Genomic DNA, 23,580 nt, shown 5'->3' on the forward strand with positions numbered 1-23,580 from the left:
AACACTTGGGGTGTTGTAACATTTTCTTGTTACATTGAAAATTTAAATTTTTTGATTAAAATTAAAAAAAAAAATTTTATTGCACTTTGTAATAGTTTGCACGCAAATATATAATGCCACAATATATTATTTTATTTTATTTTAATAGATAAAATGTCAAATTGCTGCACACTAACTATCGTGCATTTTATATTAGCGGTGATTGATGCTTTGGTGATCGACGACTCTTGTTCTGACGACATTTAACAAAGGGGGGCCATGCAAAAAATTGTTTTTCCAAAAAAACTTTTGCAATGTGGCAGCAACATATGAACTACGCACCCCCCCACCCCACCACCCCCCCCGTGCAAAAAACCATTCCCGGTTTTCGGTAATAAAAATCACTTGCCACCATTTTATTTATTGTTTTCCATTTAATTCTAAATATGCCCCTTATCAGAATGTTCATTCCACTATGTTCTCACTCTCGTTCATAATTTAATCATTTCCACCTTTGTATGTCCCCTCTCACCTTTCTTTTAGTCCACGCACACATAGAATCAAAGTGCAGAATTACAGAAAGCCCTTAGTGACAACTCAAAAATACAGCACGCGGTACATTTTACAGGTAATTCTGCTCCTCGCTACAAGTTGATAGTTCAAAATCCGTAACAGGATATAACATATATGACTGAACGGGTATGCTTTAACGACTATCCAGTGGTGAACATCTCTCTTTTCTGTTGGCACCTTGTCATGGGTAGATCAGTATTTAGGGGAATCGGTGCACCTCACACTGGGGACTACCTTACCTGCCTGAATGACACTACCTTACCTCCCTGAATGGCTCAACCTAGGCCCTTTCCTGAGCGTCTCCAGCCGAATCTCGAGTAGCCCAGCCCGAGTATCCAAGTCTGAGTAACCAAGCCAAGCAGCTGAGTATCCATCCCATTCGATTATCCCATTGGATTAGCGCGGTTGAATAGCGCAGTTGCTCCAAGCCTTTCCTCATATCCAAGCCATCCGAGTCGATTAGCCGCCAATCCAATTAGCCAAGCCAAGTCGAGTAGCCCCAGGTATGAAAACCGGTTCTGTATGGGTAAGCTCTGTAGGGGGGATGTTTTCCGTGGGAACACTTCTCATTTGGGCAGTAGTAAGAAACCCTCCCAAAAACTGATAAATTTCCCTTAGTTGATAGGGAACGCAAAATAGAAGATACAAACTCAGAGTTTTACCTATATGAATTGCATAATTGGGCTTCGCAAAAGTTTCAAGATAATAGCGCAGAGTTTTCTCTATGGGAGTCCTTTCACCCCAGTTTATATTTCCCCAAACTCATCCTTTTTCTGAAATTTGTTGTATGGTGTGCGGACAAGTGCTTACCTAGTGATAAAACCAAACCCTATATTTTGTAACTTCTAATTCCATTTTAAAAGCTATGTGCATATATTTTCCCAACTCTTTGCACCCATTCTCTAGTGAAATTCTCTTGGAAATATATCAGAAGTTAACTTTTGAAAAAATAGCGGTTATTTTTGAATTATTCATGCTTGAAGGGACTGGTATTCCCAATCACAGTCTGCCTTACCCTTCATCAATGTTTCTAGAATTTTCAAGACAAATCATATCCATTTGATGTTATATTTTAAGGTATTAGAGTGATGATAAAGTGGATGAAGTAGTTCTATCTTTTCTATCAACTTTTTGTCCAGAAAAGAAACCACAAATCTTATTCAATTCTAGCCAGTTTTTATCTGAGGTCATTCATGACCAGTTTCTAACATTTGGAGTTGAAAAAGATTTTAAATATCAATCATTCTTGGTGTATTTGCTTTTGTATTATCATTCAGACAGATTCCAAATACATTTGCAAAAGCATGATGTTCAAGGGAATCAATGGTTTGTGATTCATTGGACGTCCTTAGTCAGAAGGAATTCTGAGGAATTTTCCTTCACTGATTTTGTGAACAAATTTCTTCACATATGCTATAGTCTAGTGATTAGTGATAGTTTTCCATTTAATTCTAAATATGCCCCTTATCCGAATGTTCATTCCACTGCGTTCTCACTCTCGTTCATAATTTAATCACTTCCACCTTTGTATGTCCCCTCTCACCTTTCCTTCAATCCCTAGAGACATAGAATAAAAGTGCAGAATTACAAAAATCCCTTAGCGACAACTCAGAAATACTTCCCGCGATACATTTTATAGGAAATTCTACTCATTGCTACAAGTTTATAGTTCAAAATGAGTTCAACTAAAGGAAAAGAGTCTCAGGTTCAGTTTGAAACCGTCCCAAAAATTGATGAATTTCCCTTAGTTGATAGGGAAAGCATAATAGAAGATACAAACTCAGAGTTTGACCTATATGAATTGCAGAATTGGGCTTCGCAAAAGTTTCAAGATAATAGCGATGCTTTTTCTCTATGGGAGTCCGTTTCACCCTAGTTTATATTCCTTCAAACTCATCCTTTTTCCAGAATTTGTAGTATGGTGTGTGGATAGGTGCTTACCCAGTGAGAAAACCATAATTGCTTAAAACGGTGAAACCTTGTTTTTTGTAACTTCTAAGTCCATTTTAAAAGCCTTATGCATATATTTTCCCAACTCTTTGAACCCATTCTCTAGTGAAATTCTCTTGGAAATATATCAAAAGTTAACTTTTGAAAAAAGAGCGGTTATTTTTGAATTATTCATGCCTGAAGGGACTGGTATTCCCACTCACAATCTGCCTTACCCTTCATCAATGTTTCTAGAATTTTCAAGAAAAACCATATCCATTTTATGTTGTATTTTAGGGTATTAGAGTGATGAGAAAGTGGATGAAGTAGTTCTAGATTTTCTGTCAACTTTTTGTTCAGATAAGAAACAACAAATCTTATTCAATTCCAACCAGTTTTTATCTGAGGTCATTCATGACCAATTTCTAAAATTTGGAATTGAAAAATATTTTAAATATTAATCATTCCTAGTGTATTTGTTTTTGTATTATCAGTGAGGCAGATTTCCAATACAATTGCAAAAGCATGATCTTCAAGGGAATTGATGGTTTGTGATTCATTGGACATCCTTGGTCAGAGGGAATTATGAGGAATTTTCCTTCACTGATTTTGTGAACAAATTTATTCACATATGCTATAGTCTATTGATTAGTGAAAGTCCTCCCAAAATTTCACCTAAAATCAAAAGGATTATGCAGTTTAGTGAACAAGTAGGGCTTGGAGATTGGTATTTTTACCAACATTTTACAAAAATTAGATTGTATGGGTGTGAACTTCAACCCTATTAGTTTCCAGTTTTTTTTTGCCTATGTGTATTTTTGCACTTAAATTCATTAGACAAAGCCTCAATGTAAATCAAGTGCATTTGTTACCTAGAAGGGAACAAATATTGTTTAAATTGAAGGCACAAATAGGGCCATTTATAGTGAATCAAAGGTCAAAAGACAAAGAGATGGAACACTTATTACCAGAAATGGAGTTTAAATTGGGGGTTTCTTGGCCATATGTCCCCATTGGGAGAATTTCAATCACCATAGTTCAACAAAAATCCCCACCTTATTTTCATGTGTTCAAGTATGAGATAGAGAAGTTTTCTAATAAGGACATGTGGGAGGAAAACACTTTTCGGGAAGTGACAGAACAACAAACTGTGGAGCAGTTAGTAGGATTTTTTTTTTTTTTTGGTTGCACCTCCAACAAAAGAAAAATAACTTAAGAGGATAGATCAAAGCTTATCAACATTAGAAATGGAACAGTTCAGAGTATACAAGAGAAAGAAGACAAACAATATGGAGGTAGGGGTATTAGAAACTGTCTCATCTAACATTTCTTCACTAGCTACTATTGTTTCAGGTGGGCTTGTTTTTAGAATGAAAGAATTGGATAGAGGGACAACACAATTTTCTCCTCCTCCTTCTAACCAAAACATCTTTTCCGAGTTTTTGGAAATTAAGAAAAAGAATGAGGCTTCGGAAGGAAACATCTTATACTGAGTTTTGGAAGCAAACTTCTTCCAGTAAAAGCAAGTTGCTTTCAACTCTTGATATTGAAAAAGGTGAATTTAAGTTAGAATTTCTTGAACATAAAGTTTCTACTCCTAGAGTTGATGGATATTATAAGACATATGTTTTATATTTCAATACTAAACAAATCCATCCTATATATTAGATTGATATGCATAGACAAACTGGTGAGATGATCTATTCCTCTCTCACTAGTTCTGCTTCGAATGTATCAAAATTGCAAAATTGTTTGAGTAATACTATTGCAGAACTAAAAATGGAAAATAATTCTTCTGTGGCAAAGGATGTTAGGATCAAATCACTTGAAGACCTTGTAATTAAATTAGGTTTGGATCCCAAAAATGTGGATGCAGATAAAGAGATTGTTAAGAAGAACAATGAAGATATTCAAGCACTTAGAAGATAGTTGAAGCTACCCATGACAGAGAACCCCCAAACACAAGAAATTGGGTAATTAGAGAAGGGGAAGGAAACTATATTATCCTATCTAATTGAACAGAACAATGCAAGAAAGGATGGAAGAGTTGTTAAAAGAGAAGGCCTAAACTGGAAATGTAGTAATTCCAACAACAAAAACAGGTTCCACAGAAATTCTATCACAGACATTATCTTCTCTTAAACTAAAGGATGTTGAGATTGACATATTGAAAGAAAAATTGGATGGAGATGAGATGAACAAAAACAAATCAGATAATGCCTTAGTCGAGTAAATAAAGAAAAATGCAAATTTTCAAAAGCGGTTAGAACAATATTTGAGTAGTTTTAACAATATTTAATGTTTACCACATGCCAAAGATCAAATTTGGATATAAATTATGTCATATGTGTATGATATTTGGAAGTATATGGAGACTATTGTAGAACAAGAGCAGTTGATTGAAAGAGCCAAGGAAGCTATTGATGGCATCAAAATACAATTGGGAAATAAACTTGGACAAGCAAGTCAGATAATAAAAGCTCTAAAGACGAGGTCCAGAGAAGAACTTGAGGAACTAGGAATTGTAGACAGAACAAAATCAATTATTCAAACTAGAAAAGTTCTCATGAAGAAAAATCTTATGCCGAAGACAAAGGAAAAGTGTGAATATCTTCTATTGCAAATCAATAAATTCTACAAAAAAATTCTATTATGCAAGAGAGAGGTCTTCCGTAATTTAAGAATTCATATGGCTAGATGGTAACAAAATACCAATATGAAAGATTGCTGAAGAGAGAGGTAGGGGACTGGACAAAGTTTGTTCGAATCAAGGGAGATATTAGCAGTCATAATCTACTTCAAATGTTAGTTGATGACTTTTTCATTTGCTAATAAATCAAACACTTTTTCATAGTAAAACTTTCTTATGAGAAGTACACTGATGCAGATGAATTGTACAAACAGATGATGGATGTCAATTACCCAACATATGAAGAATGGGAGTAATTAGTCAATTTTTTTCAATAAATTGAATGTATCAATGCAAAATATTAGCAACAGATCATAATTATTAAGCATTTTGAGCAACAAGAACAGAGCAGTTTCAAATACATTGAACTTGAATGCAGAAATCAAGCGCAGTTGCAGAGTTTTTCGAAGCAGTTTTCTGAGAAGTTTTCTATTTCTAGTTAAAAGTAATGTTGCAAGCATATCGATAACATCCTCATATTATCCCGAAATCACGATTTTTTGTCCTAGCCAAGTTTGCAAAATTTTATTGATATTTGATGGTATATTTTTTTTGTCGATGTTTGCCAATTTTTACCGATAGTTTCCTAATTTTTACATTTTTTTTGGCTTTTTGGACCCTTGCCAATTTATCTAGATGCCAATGTTCACAACATTGGTTAAAAGTTGTTTAAACATTATCCACATCTTTGGATAAAGAATACTTTGAAAAATATTTTAAGAGATAGGACATTTTGTAAAGCACTCTATATATACCTTATTTTTGAATGAGAAAGGGTTGATACGTGGAGCATTTTTTTGTAATATTGTTGTAATACTTTCAACTTGGATATAATCGAAGGCTTCTAGTTTTCGTTCATGACAAAAATTTGGTACTTGTGAGTTATTTTAATTTCATAGTCTGTTTTTGCGTATATTTGAGAATAATATAGGACATGGGGAAGAGCTAGATTGAGTATCGATCTCCCTTACGCCCCTCTGAAAAGTTATGTGAACAACTGAGTTAGAAATTTAATAATTTGTTTAATTTATTGCTCAAAAATCTTTAGATTGTTGCTTCTATGTTGTACTTGGATATATTTTTGTTGACTATAGAGGTTCATCTATACATCTTTGTTTTTATTAGATGGTCAAATGTTCAGGGAGAATGTTTAGCCTTCTAGATTCCTCTCAATTCAGCCTTCTAGATTCCTCTCACTTCCTCACATTGGTGCTTTGGAAAAATTCTGTAGTTGAGGTCTGTCTACAAAAATATAACGTAGTGATCAAGAAAAAAAATTGATAAGAACAAACTTAGGTAACAACAGATTGAGAAGCAGATGTTGTAACAACGGATTTTGTAACAGCAGATGTTGTAACAACATATGCCATAAGAACATGTCAATGTTAAATCTGCTTAAAATGTTGTAACTCTCATTAGTATTGAAAATGCTAAAATTGTTGTAAAAGTTGATGTTATAACAATTTATACTATTGAAACTAAGAAAAAAATGACCATTACAGCAGATGTTGTAACAATTGAGGGGGTAGAAAGTCATTTCATCTTGTTTTTCAAAGCTTGAAAGTGGGCAGCCAAAGATGTCTTTCTGCCACCCAACACTTGGGGGATCACAAAAACAAATTGAGAAGTAAAAAAATAGGTAACAACGGAGTGAGAAGCAAATGTTGTAACAACGAATGTTGTAAGAACAGATGCCATAATAGATGTTGTAACAACAAGCCATTTCATCTTGCTTGTCAAAGCTTGAAAGTAGGCAACAAAAGAGTTGTTTCTTGGTAACTTTGCATTTGTGTTATTCGTGTTTTAAGACTTGTGTAATAAAGCTGTTGGTTTATTTCATTAACATATTTATCAATGTTGTGTGAATAATTGAGATACCTGTGACTTTTATCTAAGAAACACTAATGAAGCACGTTTCATTCTCTGCATCTTGTTTCCTTTCATTTCATACTCTCTGTTGTAGATCTAATGCATAGGATTTTGTTTATCCCTATGCTTTAAACCTTGAATTTCTTTATGTTCTTCTCTCCATACTACAACATCAGTTTTAAAGGTTGTAATCACATATAAGTAGGATAGTTGAATTTATTCATTAATTTATAAAAAAAAAGTTCACATTGCATCTATAGGTCTATCGTCACTTGCCCCACTTTTCTGATTGTTTTAGGATTAATAAGGGTCTGATATAGCTGGAATAGTGAGCAGACTTGTGCTGTAGTCTAGAATGTAGGAAGAATTCTGTTTTGAAAAATCACCAAGTTGTGTGCTAACCATACTCCCCATAGGACTAGAAAAGGAAGTGTCCTATAGATTTTCAAGTCTTTTCTTTCAAACCAAGCCTTCAAAGTTCAAACATGCTCCAACACAAGCCTACATCGTAAATGTTCCTATTCTAATAGCCATGTCCCTACATATCTGCTTAATTCATTCAATATATATATATATATATATATATATATATATATATATATATATATATCACTACAAAACAAATGTTTTAGACCTCAATACACCATTAAACCTACCATATGGAAAATAATTGCTAAGACACGTGCTAAGACTCAAGATCATCCCTAGTGCTAAGATTCGTCTTCATTTCTTCTCTAGGGTTTACGTCACAAACTCTAGGCATTCCTCTATTGCATCACACAATCACTAAGAACTCTCTATGCCAATTATATAGATGGAATAATGAGTGTAGTGTAGACAAAGATATTCTCTTCCCTCTATACAGAGTAGGTGAGGGAGGCCAACATTGGTAAAGTGGACTAATTACACAAGAAATTTAATTTAATGCACAAGATAAGGTTTCCAAGTGAACTTCTCTCTCTCCAAGGTATACACGTCAAGAGACCAACCCTCATGTGGTGCACTCTCTAAGCATGTGTTTCAAGTGTCAAGTGCTCTCATCACAAGGCTTCTTTCTTTCCAAGAAAATCATCCCATGCTCCTCAACACATGTATCTTGGGTCCATAATCAACCCCATATAATATGTTTTATTGTATATGAGTTATGTATTACATGGTCTTGCATCCCTCCTTTTGCCTATGGTTTTTGGCAAAGGACTTGACAAATCCATGATTGGATATTGATTTCTAAGGACTTGATCATAGTGAAAGGTTTATGATTTATAAGGGTGCTATGAACGATGGGAGCACAAAAGAACTAAAGCTACATATAAATAAACAACCCAACACAAGAAATGCAAATTGACATATTAACATAACAATATCCAAGTAAGTTATTGAAAGTCAACTAATGATACCTTATTGTCCATCCAAATAACAAAATTGGACCACTTTATTTCTTGTATCATATCAAATTCCAAATGTGAAGGATAATGGCCATATTGTTGCTCTTGTCAAAATATCACAGGTGGGCAAGTTAAAGTAATTAATATCCAATCATTTACTTTTTTGTACAAAATTAAAAAAATATAATTTTAGATATAAATTATACTTACAAATTTGTGTGTTATGGCTTCTAAACTTGTTTTGCCACTAGATGTGTGGCATGATATTTGGCAAGCCTGCCATTCGAGGCCTTGTCCTAAAACATACACTAATTCAATTTAATTATGCACCAAAAAAATATTTTTTTAATGATTTTGAAATAATATTATGACCAAATTTAAATACTTGTGTGTTCTCCTCATCAGACTTCCTCTGTGCATATTCTCTATCATATGATTTCACGAGCTCTTCCCATACTTTCACACTTACATCAATTCTCCTTATTTTCTCCCTTAGCTCAAGAGGAATCTGTTTTATCTTTTTCGTTTGGTTGCAACAAAATCTCTTGCAGTTTTAAGTCATTTGTTTTTTTACTTGCTTTACTTACCAACCTATCCCAAATTTAGTCTGCATGTCATGGATGACTTCCTTTTGAAGGTGCATGGGTATATTCGATAATGGAAGATGTATATGCTCTTTGAAGCATTGAAGGCATATGATTCCTTCAACCTATGATTGAACACTTTCCCGACAACTGTTATTTTGATTTCTCGGGAGACAACATCATATTCTACCTCAGTTTTGTATGTACCAATGCAAGATGTATAAGTGCCTGTATTGGTGGTGGAAGAAATCTGTGTCCTAGGAGTGGGTTGTTCGAAACAATGTTAACACTGAGAGGGGAGTGAATCAGTATTAAGGCTAATTTTAAATTTTATGGAAATTTATTTTTCATTCAAACTTGGCATCCATTATATGAGAGCAACCATTAACAAACCATAACAACAACCATATCAACCAATACAATCATGCATGTCATGAGAAACAAACACATGAGACATGAATGTTTTACATGGAAAGCCTTTCGGGAAAAAACTGCCAAAGCTTGTTGTTGTTATTGATGTAAAAATAAGGGCACGTACTCTATTACATCAATATGTTTGTGAGCCACCATTCACAGGAAGAACCACCTCCCTTTGATTGTTTGTTAGCACCCACTAGCAAGAAGCACCAACTCCCTCCTTTTGTGGACACCTGATTAGCTTACCAGAAGCACCATATGAAGCACCAACTCCCTCCTTTTGTAGACACCTGATTAGCTTACCAGAAGCACCATATGAAGCACCAACTCCGTCCTTTTGTAGACACCTGATTAGCTTACCAGAAGCACCATATGAACAACCAACTCCATCCTTTTGTAGACACCTGATTAGCTTACCAAAAGCACCAACTTACTGTATGCAAGATCCAACCCACACTCAATAAGGAAATCAATGTTTATTGTACATGACAACTACTTTTCCTGATATCAGCTCTGTTCACCACATCCCTTAGCTCACGTAGCACTCTATCCTCTGCACACTCTGCAACAACTTGTTGTTCCACTCATAACATTCACTAACACAAAGCCCACGCAACCCTCTATCAACACCACACCATCATACTACTCTCGACCCTATGCTCTCAACAACATACACTTCAGCTCTTGGCCCCTTTTATTCCACAGGATCTCTCGGCCTCTCACACCACCACATAGGCTCACTCGACCTTCTTCCTTTGCATAGGAACTTTCACCCTCTTCTCACACAACATCATAACCTCTCTCAGGGTCTCTCTCCTCTGCATAGGCACTCTCAACTTTTTTCTCTACACAACTGGCTCACACGGCCTCACACAACAATGCACTCACACACATAGCTCTCCATAATTCTCTCTTAGTAATGTTGCATTCACCCCATTTCTCTACTGCAATCATAGGTTTTGTTCCTTTGTTTCACATTGTTCAATTTTGCCTTTATTATCATCCACACTGCCTCAGAGTGTACTCCTACACAACTTTCCATTCTGTTGTTTGCGCCTGACTAGGCCACTTCTGCCTCATTAATCACCTGTAGTGCCCCGCTCTAGTTGACTGACAGTGTTATGACATTAACATTTATTTAGCCCTAAGGCCCACACATTATTCTTTGAGGACCTCAGGTTGAGGATGCAGACACATGACTCTATTATTAGTGGTTGTGATGTTTATGTATGTCCTCCATTGATATTATGATGAAGATAGCATTAATGGTTATGTATGTTATCTATTGGTATTATGATGATTGTGGCATTAATGGTTATGCATTTTCTCTATTGATATTATGATGATTGTAGCATAAATGGTTATGTTTGGTCTCTATTGAATTTATGATGATGATAACAGTAAAGGATATGTATGCTCTCTATTGATATCATGATGATGATATATTTGATGGATAGGTATGTTTTCTATTGATATTATGATGTTGATAGCTTTGATTGATATGTATTTTGATGATGATATCCATGATGGATGTGTCCCCTATGTTACCTACTTGCATTAGTTCTGGTTCATAATGAACAATAATGCAAATGACTAGATGATGTTGATGATGCTATTATGACAATGAATAACACTGAGAAACCTTGTTACTGATGATTATTGAGTATGGCAGGAAACCACTAGAGGCATTCACATATGACGAGTTGACGACACCTGGTTTGATGAAAATTTATATTTTGTCTTTGAAATTCTTAGTCAATTTTGAAACCTGCTAAATATGTTTATCTATATTTTGATGATATGTTAGCGGTTGCGGGCACAGATTAGTTGCTTGACCGAATGACTCACATATGGGTGATGGGGTTGTATAATTGGATGGAACTGCATGGGAGGGGTGGGACAATGTCCCTGATCTCACCCTCTAGCACTCCCGCCGTGACTTGGGTTGGAAAGGTTGAAACACCTTTGCCTTGAAGATCACGATGTCACGAGGGCAGATCCCAAAGTTGGGTCACTCACAAGGATTTTACCGTGGGGCACGCATCAAGGCAAGTTCCTTGATCCCCGACACCATTAGTCTCACTATAGCAGGCGACATAAGAGATGATAGTGGTCTATGTCATTGCACCTATACTTTCCCCTCGTAGCCACTGAATGCTTGAAGGGAAAGTGGCATGGCACCCTTGGAACTTCAAGGGAATTTCTTGAAGGGCACGACCAACTTGGCACCCTTGGCATCACAAATAAACTGTTAGGCGTGACACCCTTGGAACTTCAAGGGAAATTCTTGAAGGGCACAACCAAATTTGGCATCCTTGGAATCATTAAAAGTAAATAAATTAATAAATATAATCAAGATACGAAAACCATGTAAATTCACATCAAGTGGTAAATGATGATTAGAACTGAGGTAATTAAATCAAGAATAAAACTTGGGTTAAGGGGATCATAGGAAGAAATAAAATATTTTACCTTAAAAACTCTACCCTTCCCATGTTGGAAAATTTTAGGTAGATAATGTAATTTAATTAGGTAAAAGGGGGAAAGAGGGACATAAATGTAAGGATAAATATTAATCCTAAAATAGTTAAACCTAATTAAGAGAAGAGGATGGTGAATTAAAATAATATTAATAAATTAAATTTTAGAGAAATTTAGAGAACCTCCATGTGGCAACAACCAACATAAGAATATCCATCTAAGAGATAACTTGAGTTAAATTAGGGAGTAGATAGGGGATCAAATCTTGACTTATCAATTGACTTTAGTAATGAACACAAATTAAGGAGTAAAAAGGGGGATCAAGAGACAACTAGGAGAAGAAATAGGAATCTTGTTGAGGTGAGGAAAAATATTATTTTTAAATTAAAATTTAAATAAATAATTTTGGAGATCCTTGATGAGAGAGTGACACATGGGTGGGTGAATAATCAAACTATTGGATTATCAAAAATAATTAATTATGCATGAAAGGCCAAGTGTCACCTATGAGGACTCATATAAAAGAAGGGGCAGGCCATGGGAGAAGGGACTTTTTCTTTACCATATTGTTGGATGGATGAGGCTATGTCAGAGTAGTGACTACGAGCTATAGTGAGTTTGATGAGTTAGAGGACTTTAGAGAGGGGACTCTTGAGCCAAAGAGTGCCCTCCTCTACCAGCTAATACATTCCTCCATTGTACAACCCCATTGCAGCTCAAGGGTCCGTGGGGAAGGAGAGTACCCAAGGTTTAGGCTGGAAGGTCAACCGGTGGGTCATTGCATTCGGATTAAGCACGTCAACATTCACATTTGGGGGCGACTGACAATGAAGGAGGGCAAATAGCGGCAAGTCAAGTTTGAATCTCGTCTCCTGGTGAACGATACCTATGTTGTTATAATATTCTTTTGTATGACTTCATTATGGTTTTAGTTAATAACATGTAAATTAGATGATATGTTCAATAAAGTGAAATTCATGAAATTTTTATATAATTCTTAATGATTTTTGAGTTCCCAATGCTCTTTTCTTATGGTTGTATTTTTAGTATTTTTTATTTTTTATTTTTTTTATAGGGTTGGTCCTTACACTAGGTATCAGAGCTATGTTGAACCCTTGAGACCTATGAGCCCATGCTATTTAATCTTTAATTTAAGCAAGATACATTTCAAGAAAAATTGAGTCAAATAGCTTAAGTTAATGAAATTAAATTTCTTGTGCAAGTCAAAATGCGTTGAGATACTTTTTAAACATCTAAACAAGTAAGAAATTGTTATGATTTCAAAAGATACTTCAATATAGTGAGCTCAAAAGATATACAAAGTTAGTGAATGATGCAAGAAATCAAAGATAGCCAAGAAAATTTTGCACCAAAATAGAGAATACATGGCCTAAGAGAGGAAAAACCTCAGCTACAACTAAGATTTCTTTTCTTTTGGTCAAGTAAGAGTGGAGCCTTCAATTAACTGATAAAAAGATTACATATGGTACACGTCTTTACAAGTGTAAAAACCAACAATAGACAAACCCGTTGATGGTTAACAAACAACAGGGTCAACAAAACCCAAAATCATATATCACATCGTGGAGTTACAAAGACTCCATAGCATATGCACACATGATTCCCTACTTGCGGTATGCGATTTCCCTTTTCCACCATTGATCTCGTCCACTAGATCAACGACTATCGCAATATTGCATCGCACCATCATGTGATTTCATCACTCTCGCATGCGATATGTGATAACATCCGGACTTCAAATAAATTGAACTACGCCTATAATCTTCTCGGGTTCGCTCGCCCAAGCCTTATCTCTCAATCTCCACTGTTGATATTACCTTCAATCTGACAGTTAATCTGCGATCAACAGAGCTGCTTAGTGATCTAGTTCCGTAGATCAAAACCCATTTGATTCGACGGTCCTCAATGACATCACTTCGGACCACTTACACGACATTTAACAGCCTTACGGAGCCGATAAGGATTATACAACCTTAATCTATAAATGTTCGGGTCCGCCCTTGAGGATAAAGTTCGATCTCTTTACGGCCCAATATCCATTGGACGACGAAGGCCATTAAATCCTACAGTTTGCGGCCTTTCATCTAGCATACGGATTAACTAGCTCTCAACCCCTGTAGTTGACTATGACTTAAGCATTGACTGCGGGATCGACGGTTAGGATTTATTGCGGAAATTCAACCAGGCTCAAGGACTGTCGCTCTCTCCTACTCCCGCAAGTTTACTAATCACCGTCGATCCACCATGTCAATCTGACGGTCCAGATCGATTCTCGCCTTTCACCTTCCGCCAGTACTTAGATTGAATCTCCGCCGTTCATTTCTTAGCTCCATCTTCTAGATCCAATGGTTACTGTGCATCAACACTTCACTTCTTTGCTCTTCTCTTCATTTGAATTTTTACGTTTAGGATTTACTGCGACACTTCAACTAGGCTCAAGGACATCCGCTCTCTCCTAATTCCGCTATTCTTCCTCCTGCTCATTATTTATGGTCTGGAAGTGTGCCATATCTTTGGCCGCCTATTGTTGACAATCATCACATAGTTTACCAGAGGGTATAGAATCCCAATTGTACCAAATATAGCTTTCCTTACATAGCACTTCTTCATTTGCTAGACGATCAGCTAACATATTAGCTTTTCTTCGAACATGAACGAAGTTGATGGTTCTCAAGGTTCGTAAGTGGGAATGAATCTGCTGAAATACCTGCGATAGCCTCCAATGTTTCGACACTTTTCTAGGTGTCGTTCCATTACAAATTTTCTTGGCCGCATTAATGACCAATTCAGAGTCAGCTTCAATGATGGCATTGTGTAAATTTGACTCCATCAGGATTTCTAGGCACTGGTCTAAGGCCATGAGCTTCGCTATGTTATTAGTGGCAGTCCCCAAATGACTGTGAAAGATATCCTTTATGCCCCGCTGCTCATCTCTTATGACACCGCCAAATCCAGCCATCCCTGGGTTGCCCTTAGAAGCCCCGTCTATATTGATTTTAAAAAAACCATGAGGAGGAGGCTGCCATATATCTTTACCAACAGTTGTTTTTCTCACACCCTTGTCAGTGCCTTGGAGAACCAGAGAATGGAGACCCAATTGCAGCAATATGCTAGCATCCTAGGACAATGGAGGGTCCTCAAGAATTTTCCATATAAGGGCTCCTACGGTATCTTTGAGATGTCGTAAAATTTGGACAATGATGTTCTGGGTCGAGCCCGTTTTGTTCTTGAAAATCCTGCCGTTGCATTCTTTCCAGACATCTCAGATAATAAAGCTTGGAACCAGAGTCCAAGCCTTGTTAATGATTTCATTACCTGATAAGTCTTTCCTCCAATTCTTCAAAGTGTTGGTGATGCTGAGTCTGTCCCTGTTAGTTGCCTAAAGATTGAGGCCGCCCAATCCCACAAGGTTGAGGTGAAGGGGTAGAGGTTTAGTAAATGTTCCATTGTCTCCTCTTGTAAGCCACATAGATGGCATTTGGATGGGCCAACAAATCCCCTTTTCAGAAGATTCTCCCATGTGAGAATTTTCTTTTGGTGAACCAACCACATAAACAACTTGATTTTCATCCATTGTGAGTTCTGCCAAAGGTCATTCCAAACCTGATCAGGGTTTGGATAATCAAAACCTAGGGCCATGCGTTTAGATTCTTTGAGGTTAAAGGTGCCTTCGGTGTTTCGACCCCATCTCAGTTGGTCAGACGAGGATGACACCAAAATATTCCTCTGCTCCAGGTCAAGAGCAAGGGAATCCGCTTGGGCCTTCAAAGGACTCTCTTCACTATAACCAAGATCCTTCCACATTCTCCATTTACCATTGTCCCTTACCTGATCCCAGAAGTCACTTACCATAAGTAAACCTTTGTTGTCAGTGTCATTTTTGAGAGCAGTTAGTTCTTCTCTAAACAAATTTGGTTCCTGCTGCCAGTTATCCTCCCAAAACCGTGCAAGGTTCCCAACTCAGATCTCCCAGAAACTATGCTGCTGGACAATGGCTCTATTCTCCCAAGCAAGGTTCCAAATGTGGGAGACCTCTATGAGCCCTAACATTTGGATATGATCCCTCTCCTGCCAATTATTTGCATATTTTTTTTCCAAAGCTTGGCCCAAGGGGTTGCCAATTCCTTGAGCCACCTCCACCAAAGTTTGGCTCCCGAAACTCTGCTGAGGATTTCAGGGTCATGAAGCCCCAAACCACCATGGGCCTTAGGTTTATAGAGCTTGTCCCAAGCTACCAAATCCCACTTCTTTTTCTCTTCCCCTTTGCCCCAAAGAAAATATCGTCGAATACTCCTGATTTGTTGCATAACTCCTTTGGGAGAAGGAAGAGCAGAAAACATGAAAATGGGTATAGCCTGCAGGACAACCTTTGTAAGCACAAGACGCCCTACCAAATTCAAAGACCTGTAGGTCCATTTCCTGACTTTGTCCTGAAGTTTATTAGTTACTGGCTCCCACACTCCCTTTCTCAGAGGTTTGTCAGTAAGAGGCATTCCAAGGCACTTGGAAGGTAATTGATCCCTTTGAAACCCTAGAATTTTGGTGAGGTTCCTCTGAATAGCAATGTCAGTGTTGGAAAAAAACACCTTTGATTTGTCGAGGCTTACCTCTGTACTAGCGACCAAAGCAAAGTCATTCAGGATTTGTTTGAAAGCTCTGGCTTCCTTGATCGTAGGAATGCCCTGCAGCATTGTCCCATCAAAAATTGTTGATAAGTAGAAGTAGCACCATCTGGGGTAAGTTTCAGACCCTAGATTCTTCCTTTAGCATTTTCCATTTTGATCACTCTGCCTAGCCCTTCCATCATGATAACAAAGAGGAAGGGGGAGAGCGGATCCCCTTGTATGAGACCCCTAGAAGGCATAAATGTTCTAGAGGGAGAGCCGTTAAGTAGAATGGAGAAGCTAGTCGTGGATACAAGGGCCTTAACCCATCTTATCCAGTTGTGGTCGAAGCCATAAGCTCTTAACATTGCCCTGATGTAAGACCAACTTAGCTTATTATAAGCTTTCGCTAGGTCCAGATGCATGATCATACCAACTTGCTTATTGCTCTTAAGAGAGTGAACCACCTCGTGAGCTTGTATGATGTTGTTAAGAATCTGTCTTCCTTACATAAATCCAGTTTGCTCCTTTGAGACGAGAGCATGAAGAAGAGGCTTGAGTCTGTTAGCGACCACTTTGGAAATATTTTCTTACACCACATTACATAAGGCTATGGGTTTGAATTTGTATGGTTTCATAGCTTTTTCCTGCTTTGGAATCAAAGCTATGAAAGAGGCATTAAGAGCTTTCAAAACAATTTTGGATCTTCTAGAGTCTTCCACAACATCAATGATATCTTGTTTGACTGTTTTCCAGCAAGCTGTGAAGAAGTCCACATTGAAACCATCAGGGCTAGGAGCTTTCCCATTTTGCATCTCATTGATAACTTCACTAACCTCCTCTTCAGACACTGTCCTGTTAAGATTGTGGTTGTCTTCCATGGTTACAAGCTTAGGAATGAACTTTGTGAATTTGTTAATGAACCGAGTTCTGTCGACGAGAGGCTCCTCTGCTATGCTAAGGAAGTATTGAACTAGGACAAATTTCATTTTTTTGTGAGAGACGAGCTCTTTCCCTTGAGAATCTTTGAGTTTTGAAATTCTGTTATGAGATATGTGATCCAAGGTTGATTTATGAAAAAACTTCATGTTTCTTTCTCCTTCTCTAATCCACTGCACCCTCGATTTATGTTTCCAAAAAATCTTCTCTTGCAGGCACCAATCTTCCCATTCGTTCTGAAGAGAGTCAACCTGAATTTTCCGTTCCTCGGTAAAACCTTCTGATATGATGATTTGATTAATCTCCTAGAGTTTATGCTCAACTTCTCTTTTGGCTTTAAAAATATTACCAAACTCCTTTTTGTTCCAATCTTTAAGCCTATATTTGATGTGTTTAAGTCTCTGCTGCAACATGAACATTTTAGTGCCTTGAACGGGCATATATTCCATCCACCATTTGTCAATATTGCTGGTGAAGTCAGGGTGAGAGAGCCAGACATTTTCAAACCTAAAAGGTCTGTTCCTCGGTGTACCCATAAAAGTAGCTTCAAGTTGGACAGGCCAGTGGTCCAAGCCTCCGAAGGGAAGGATTAAAGCTGACATATCAAGGCCTGTGAGAAGGAGGTCCTCTGAGATTATGAATCTATCTAATTTAGAGGCGACTTGAGAAGCCCCTCCCCTCTTATTATTCCAAGTAAAAGTGCCATTTACTGTTTCAGTGTCCACTAGCCCCATGTTATTCATGAAGTTCTGGAAGGCAATGGAGTCTCTGCCTAGTGTTTTGGTACCACCTTTTTTCTCTGTAAGAGATCTGATCATATTGAAATCCCCTGCCAGAATCCAGGGCATATCTGGATATCTCTCTCTCATCTCCTCAAGGGAGGTGAGAAGCTTAAGTTTGTCTTATAGTTTTTGAGGACTGTAGATGTTAGTGATCATGTAGATCTCCTTATCACCCAAAGGTTGAATCACCAGCGATAGATAGTTCCTAGAAGCTTCAGCATCCAAGATTCCAAGTTTTTGAGGATCCCATAGAGTAAGAATCCCACCCGCCGAGTTATCCACTTTAACCTCTAGATACTCATACTTGATTAACCATTTGTTGTGTATCTCTTTGATCTTGTCCATCGAACATTTTGTTTCCTGAATAAAAACCATATCTGATTTTTCTTCTTTTATTCTAATGCTAAGAGTTCTTTGTTTCCTTTTACTTCCTAGACCCCTAATGTTCCAAGTTGTAATCTTCATTAAGAAAGGTTTGTAAAGGAGTAACTGGTGAGATTCCTCATTTTACTTGAGTTAATCATAAGTTTCCCACATTCAGTCAACATCTCATTCTATTTTTTCCTTCATCTTTTCCTACCCGGGTTCTTGGCAGAATGCATCAGTGTATCCTCCATCGTTTTCACTCCCCTATTCTTCGGGCTATCATGGTTTCTTTTGACTCCAGAACACTTTGTTTGTGATCTCCAGAGGAAGAGTTGTTGAACCCTGTCAAACTCCTATTTTGGCAGAGAGTCTACCCCTTTGGTGATTCCCTGCTCCAGAGACTTTTCTAGATCTAAATTCTCCCTCTCTAAAATCTCCTGTAGTTCATGGTCTTTCGTTCCAGCCTCACTTGGGGTCATCTCGTGGTCCCTACTATGCTCCATAATGTTTGACATATCATCCTTTTGTTTTTTGTTTTTTGGTATATCCTCCATATTAGAATCTCCTTCCTTCTCAGTGGGAATATTCTTTGATTCCTGGTTTGTCCCGTTGTTTTCGACTTCTTCTTGTAAGATCTTGAAACTGTTGTGGCTCGGTTACCCGTCTTCAAGGAAAATTTTAAGAACCACCCTAAATTTATATGTATAATAAATGGGTGAATCCCCAAGACACACAGGAAAAATGGGAGGCGTTTTTATCAATAATATAATATGTATATGTAATTTTTTGGCGAATCTCTCACCGGATTATATTATCTTGTAAAGTCATGGAAAATCTATCACTGAATTATAAAATCTTGTAAGATCTTGGCAAATCTTTCACTGAATAATAAAAAGTGAAGTCTTGGCGAATGTTTTGTTAAAGTATGAAACCATATATGATAATAGGAAAACATATTCATTAAATTGTAATATACTAACATACATGTTTGGAAAAAAAAAACATAATTTTCTCTTCCTACAAACAATGTTGCAAGTTTCAGTGGCCATGTTTGTCAAGTTTCTCATTGTACACACTTTCATATCCTTCTATTAGTTTTGATAATATTCCACAACAAATTTCTTGTAGTTGTTGATCTTGACCACCAGTTCTTTCAAGGTAGGAGAGATTAATCTTTTCTCTACCACTTTTGTCAAGCTATCAAATTTCTTTCTTATTCCATAGAGTCGAACTACGAGATAAAAAAAAACATATTTTGTACCACTTTTGTAAGTTATCAAATTTCTTTCTTATTCCATAGACTCCAATTGCGAGATAAAAAAAACACATTTTGTTTACCCCAACACGCCAACAAGTAGCAAGCCCCAACTGTATAATATAACAAAGTAGTAGGTACCCCAAAGGCTAAAAGGGGATCTAATGGAAAGAAGTGACCGTTGTCAGAAGCCTTCCAATAAATATATTAATATATACATATAGATTTATTATTATTTTAATTGGAAATATTCAATTAAATAATAAAATTTAATTATGTCTCTCCCAATCTGAATCGCTTATTAGCATAATTCACTACCTTCATACATCTTCCATTTTTTAACAACGTTGTAACATGTGGATTAATTTCCTTTTTGGTGCACAATCTCCACCTTTTAGGACAATATGGTGCACTGACCCAACCCCATATGGTGCACTGGACCAACCCCTACAGATCATTACGACAAATTAAGAAAGACAGAGAAGATGAAAGGTTGTACAAACCAGCGTATTTTTCAAGCACTGGTCCAACCCCTACAGATCATTACGACAAATTAAGAATAATAGAGAAGATGAAAGGTTGTACAAACCAACATATTTTTTAAACAACTAATCCAACATCAATACCTTAACATTTTCATGAAGATATCATATTGAGAACGTTTGAAAAATGGTGGGAAATCTGGGCACTAGCTATCTCTCTTTTGCGAGGGTGATGCAGAAAGAGTGATAAGATTTCACTCTTTTGAATTTTTTTTTGTTAAATCAGAAAAACCAATATTAATGGAGATATTGGTATTTTTTATTAAATTTTGTGAAGTGACTAAATGTAGCTTTAACCATTCACCTTAAGATGTTTTTTATAATATAGTTTCCTAAGTCTATTTAATATCTTCATTATCATAAAAACCAACCTATATCCATCTTAACTCCACTTCTACCACTCTTGGAGGGATGAAATCTATTTATCTCTTTCAGCACTTGGTAGACCCGGAATTAAGATGGATCCAAGCTGATAGAAATTCCCCTGTAAATAGTTTATGCTCACATGAATACCATGATATTACCATGGGTTATCATAAGCCTGGAGCTTAAAAACTACTATTAGTAATTTATAAAAATTAATAAAATTAATAATTGATTTTATTTTTTTAACCAAATTAAAATGTTTAAGTGACATTAAATTACAAGATCCATTTTTACCCTTGATCTACCAAGCCCGAGGATCAAATATTTTTTCACTCTATGCTAGTTTGCATATCACGATATTTGATCCCTCCCGGGGCTTAGTAGATCCAGAGTAAAGATGGATCTATGCTGGTTTAATTCCCCCCTTTAAATAGCCTACATTCCACGTGAATACCATAGGTCAATACCATGTGCCATCTTTTTTTATTAATACTAATATTAGGGTTAATAATGGGTTAATAATGTTTTTTTTGCATGGTATTAATAATAATTTGGCCCATGGTATTTGGCCCATAGTATTTGGCCCATAGGCTTCACCTAAATATAACACATTTTTTGAGTGTTCTTAAATATAATGTGACTTCTAGAGTAAAAATAAAAAAAATGTTTTATTTATTTACCATATCTCTAATTTATTTATATTTTTATTAATTTACCATACCTCTTTTATAAATATGGTATTTGGCCCATAGGATTCACTTAAATAAAACCTTTTTTTTTAGCCTTCTTAAATAGAAAGAGGGTTATGGACTAAGTATAAAAACAGGTTTTATTTATTTACCATACCTTTAGTTTATTTATATTTATATTTATTTACCATACCTTTGGAGTAAGTATAAAAAGAGGTTTTATTTATTTACCATACTCCACTTTATTTATATTTTTATTTATTTACATGTAAATATAAGGTGACTTATGGAGTAAATATAAAAAAATATTTTCCATTATTCTTTATATGATTATGACTAAACAGATGCAAACTTGGAATATGGCAAGAACATTATTCAATCTTTAAATAAACATGAAAATAAGAAACTTGAATTTTTAAATAAAATGAATTATTCTTTTGTGACCATTTGTTCCAAAAAAGAAGGTCATTTTCCTGAAATTAAACCCAATACCATGAAATACAGGAAAATGAAAGAAAAAAACATTTTTTACACTGAATGTGGAGGGTGAAATAACTATCATAAATACCTATTCTTGAAAATTAGGGCGAATGGAAGGTTGTAACTCCTAAATTCAAGGGCTAAATTTACTTTTTTTACTCTCTCCCTTAAAATAAGGTGGGTTAACCTCCATAACTAATTTTTTTATAAAATAAATTTGAGGCTAAATTTACCTTTTTTACTCTCTCCCTTAAAATAAGGTGGGCTAACCTCCATACCTAATTTTTTTATAAAATAAATTTGAGGCGATTTGTAACAGTTCACTGTGATACAAAATATTCGCCCAATAAAAATAGAAAACCCCTTAATTTCGCCCAAAGGCGAAAATTCGCCCCTAAAATTTTCCATGTCCGTCTTCATTAATTTTCTTTTGGTACCGCTTGCCTCCTTTCTCTTTACCGCCAACCTTAGTAAAACTTTCAGGATCCTTGCCTGTAGTGGCTTTCGTATTGCTCTCCAGCTTGTTCAATGGGCAGTCCCTATATAGGTGCCTGTGTTCATGGCACTTACTACACCTAAATGGGATGTGTTCATAGTCCACCGCCTGCATCCATTCCTCTTCATACAATTCTAAAATGATTGCATCCAGAAGTGCCCCAGATCAGTCCATTTCCACACATATACGGGCGAAGGAAGTGTATTTTCCTCTTAGAGTAGCATCTGAGATCTTTATAAAATGCCCTAGCTTGTTGCCGATAGCCTTTCGAGATTCCGACAACCAATAATCTAAAGGAAGGGAGTAGAGTCTTATCCATACCGGCACCGAGGTGAAAGTTTCTCGTTCTGGGACAAATTTCATTACCTATGGTCTCATATAAAGCCCTGCAAAAGCATAAAAATAGGGTCCTCCCTCGAACACTCTCTCTTTATCCTCTAAGCTTGTGAACACCACCGTGAAGAAGCCCTTGGACCCAAGGTGCAAGTTAATGTTCCCCTTTGGTTTCTAGTGGTTCCTTATCCATGCTTGCAAAGCCTTCTCCGTCGGCCAAATCCCCATAAATTTACAGATAACAACATATTCTGCCATGTGTTCTTTGTGCACCTGCATCGCTGGGTCACTTAAAATGACTCAAGGAATAGTGGTCGACTTGGGTTTACAGACCCCAGATGTACTCATAGGAGAAACTTTCTGACTGCTAACCTCTGTCCTCTTCTCCTTACTAGCTTCCTCATGATTCTCTTCCTGTCCTTGAGGTCTGATGGTTTCCATTTTTTCTGTATTTGTAGCCTCTGTTACCATCTCTGTTGGTTTCTTGAAGTGATGCGATCCATCTCCCTTGCTTCTGTCCGCAACCACTTGACTGTAGGAGGGAGCTGAACTCCCTCCTCCGCGCCCCGCCATGGTGACCAATGACAAAACCCTAAAGCAAAACCCTAGTTCAGATTGCAAAACCAGCCTTCATCCTAGCACCACCACAACTAAGATTTCAATATATATATATATATATGACCTTAGTAAGAAAATACTCAGAAATTGTTTGTGGCCTCTTCAAAATTTTATTCTTAAGGTTGGATTTTTTTATTATTGAAAACCCATATTAGAAATTAATACATATATGAAGAGTGAGGG

At 36.6% G+C, this 23,580-nt stretch overlaps 1 protein-coding gene across 1 annotated transcript in view; it reads right to left on the reverse strand.

Moving 5' to 3' along the window:
- The window catches only part of LOC149168535 (uncharacterized), a 52,827-nt gene extending 29,475 nt beyond the window's left edge, over positions 1–23,352 (reverse strand). The window contains exons 1-2 of the mRNA XM_089424911.1: positions 23,113–23,352; positions 16,535–16,609 (exon numbers count right to left, since the gene is read on the reverse strand). Coding sequence (XP_089281037.1) covers positions 16,535–16,609; positions 23,113–23,352 — 315 coding nt within the window. The remainder of the gene's footprint in view (positions 1–16,534; positions 16,610–23,112) is intronic.
- Positions 23,353–23,580: the final 228 nt, after the last annotated feature.

This window comes from Pinus tabuliformis, chromosome 4_2 (assembly GCF_031772625.1).
Source record: "Pinus tabuliformis cultivar Carrire ecotype Pingquan chromosome 4_2, CPIR1, whole genome shotgun sequence".
In the NCBI taxonomy this organism is placed as follows: Eukaryota; Viridiplantae; Streptophyta; class Pinopsida; order Pinales; family Pinaceae; genus Pinus; species Pinus tabuliformis.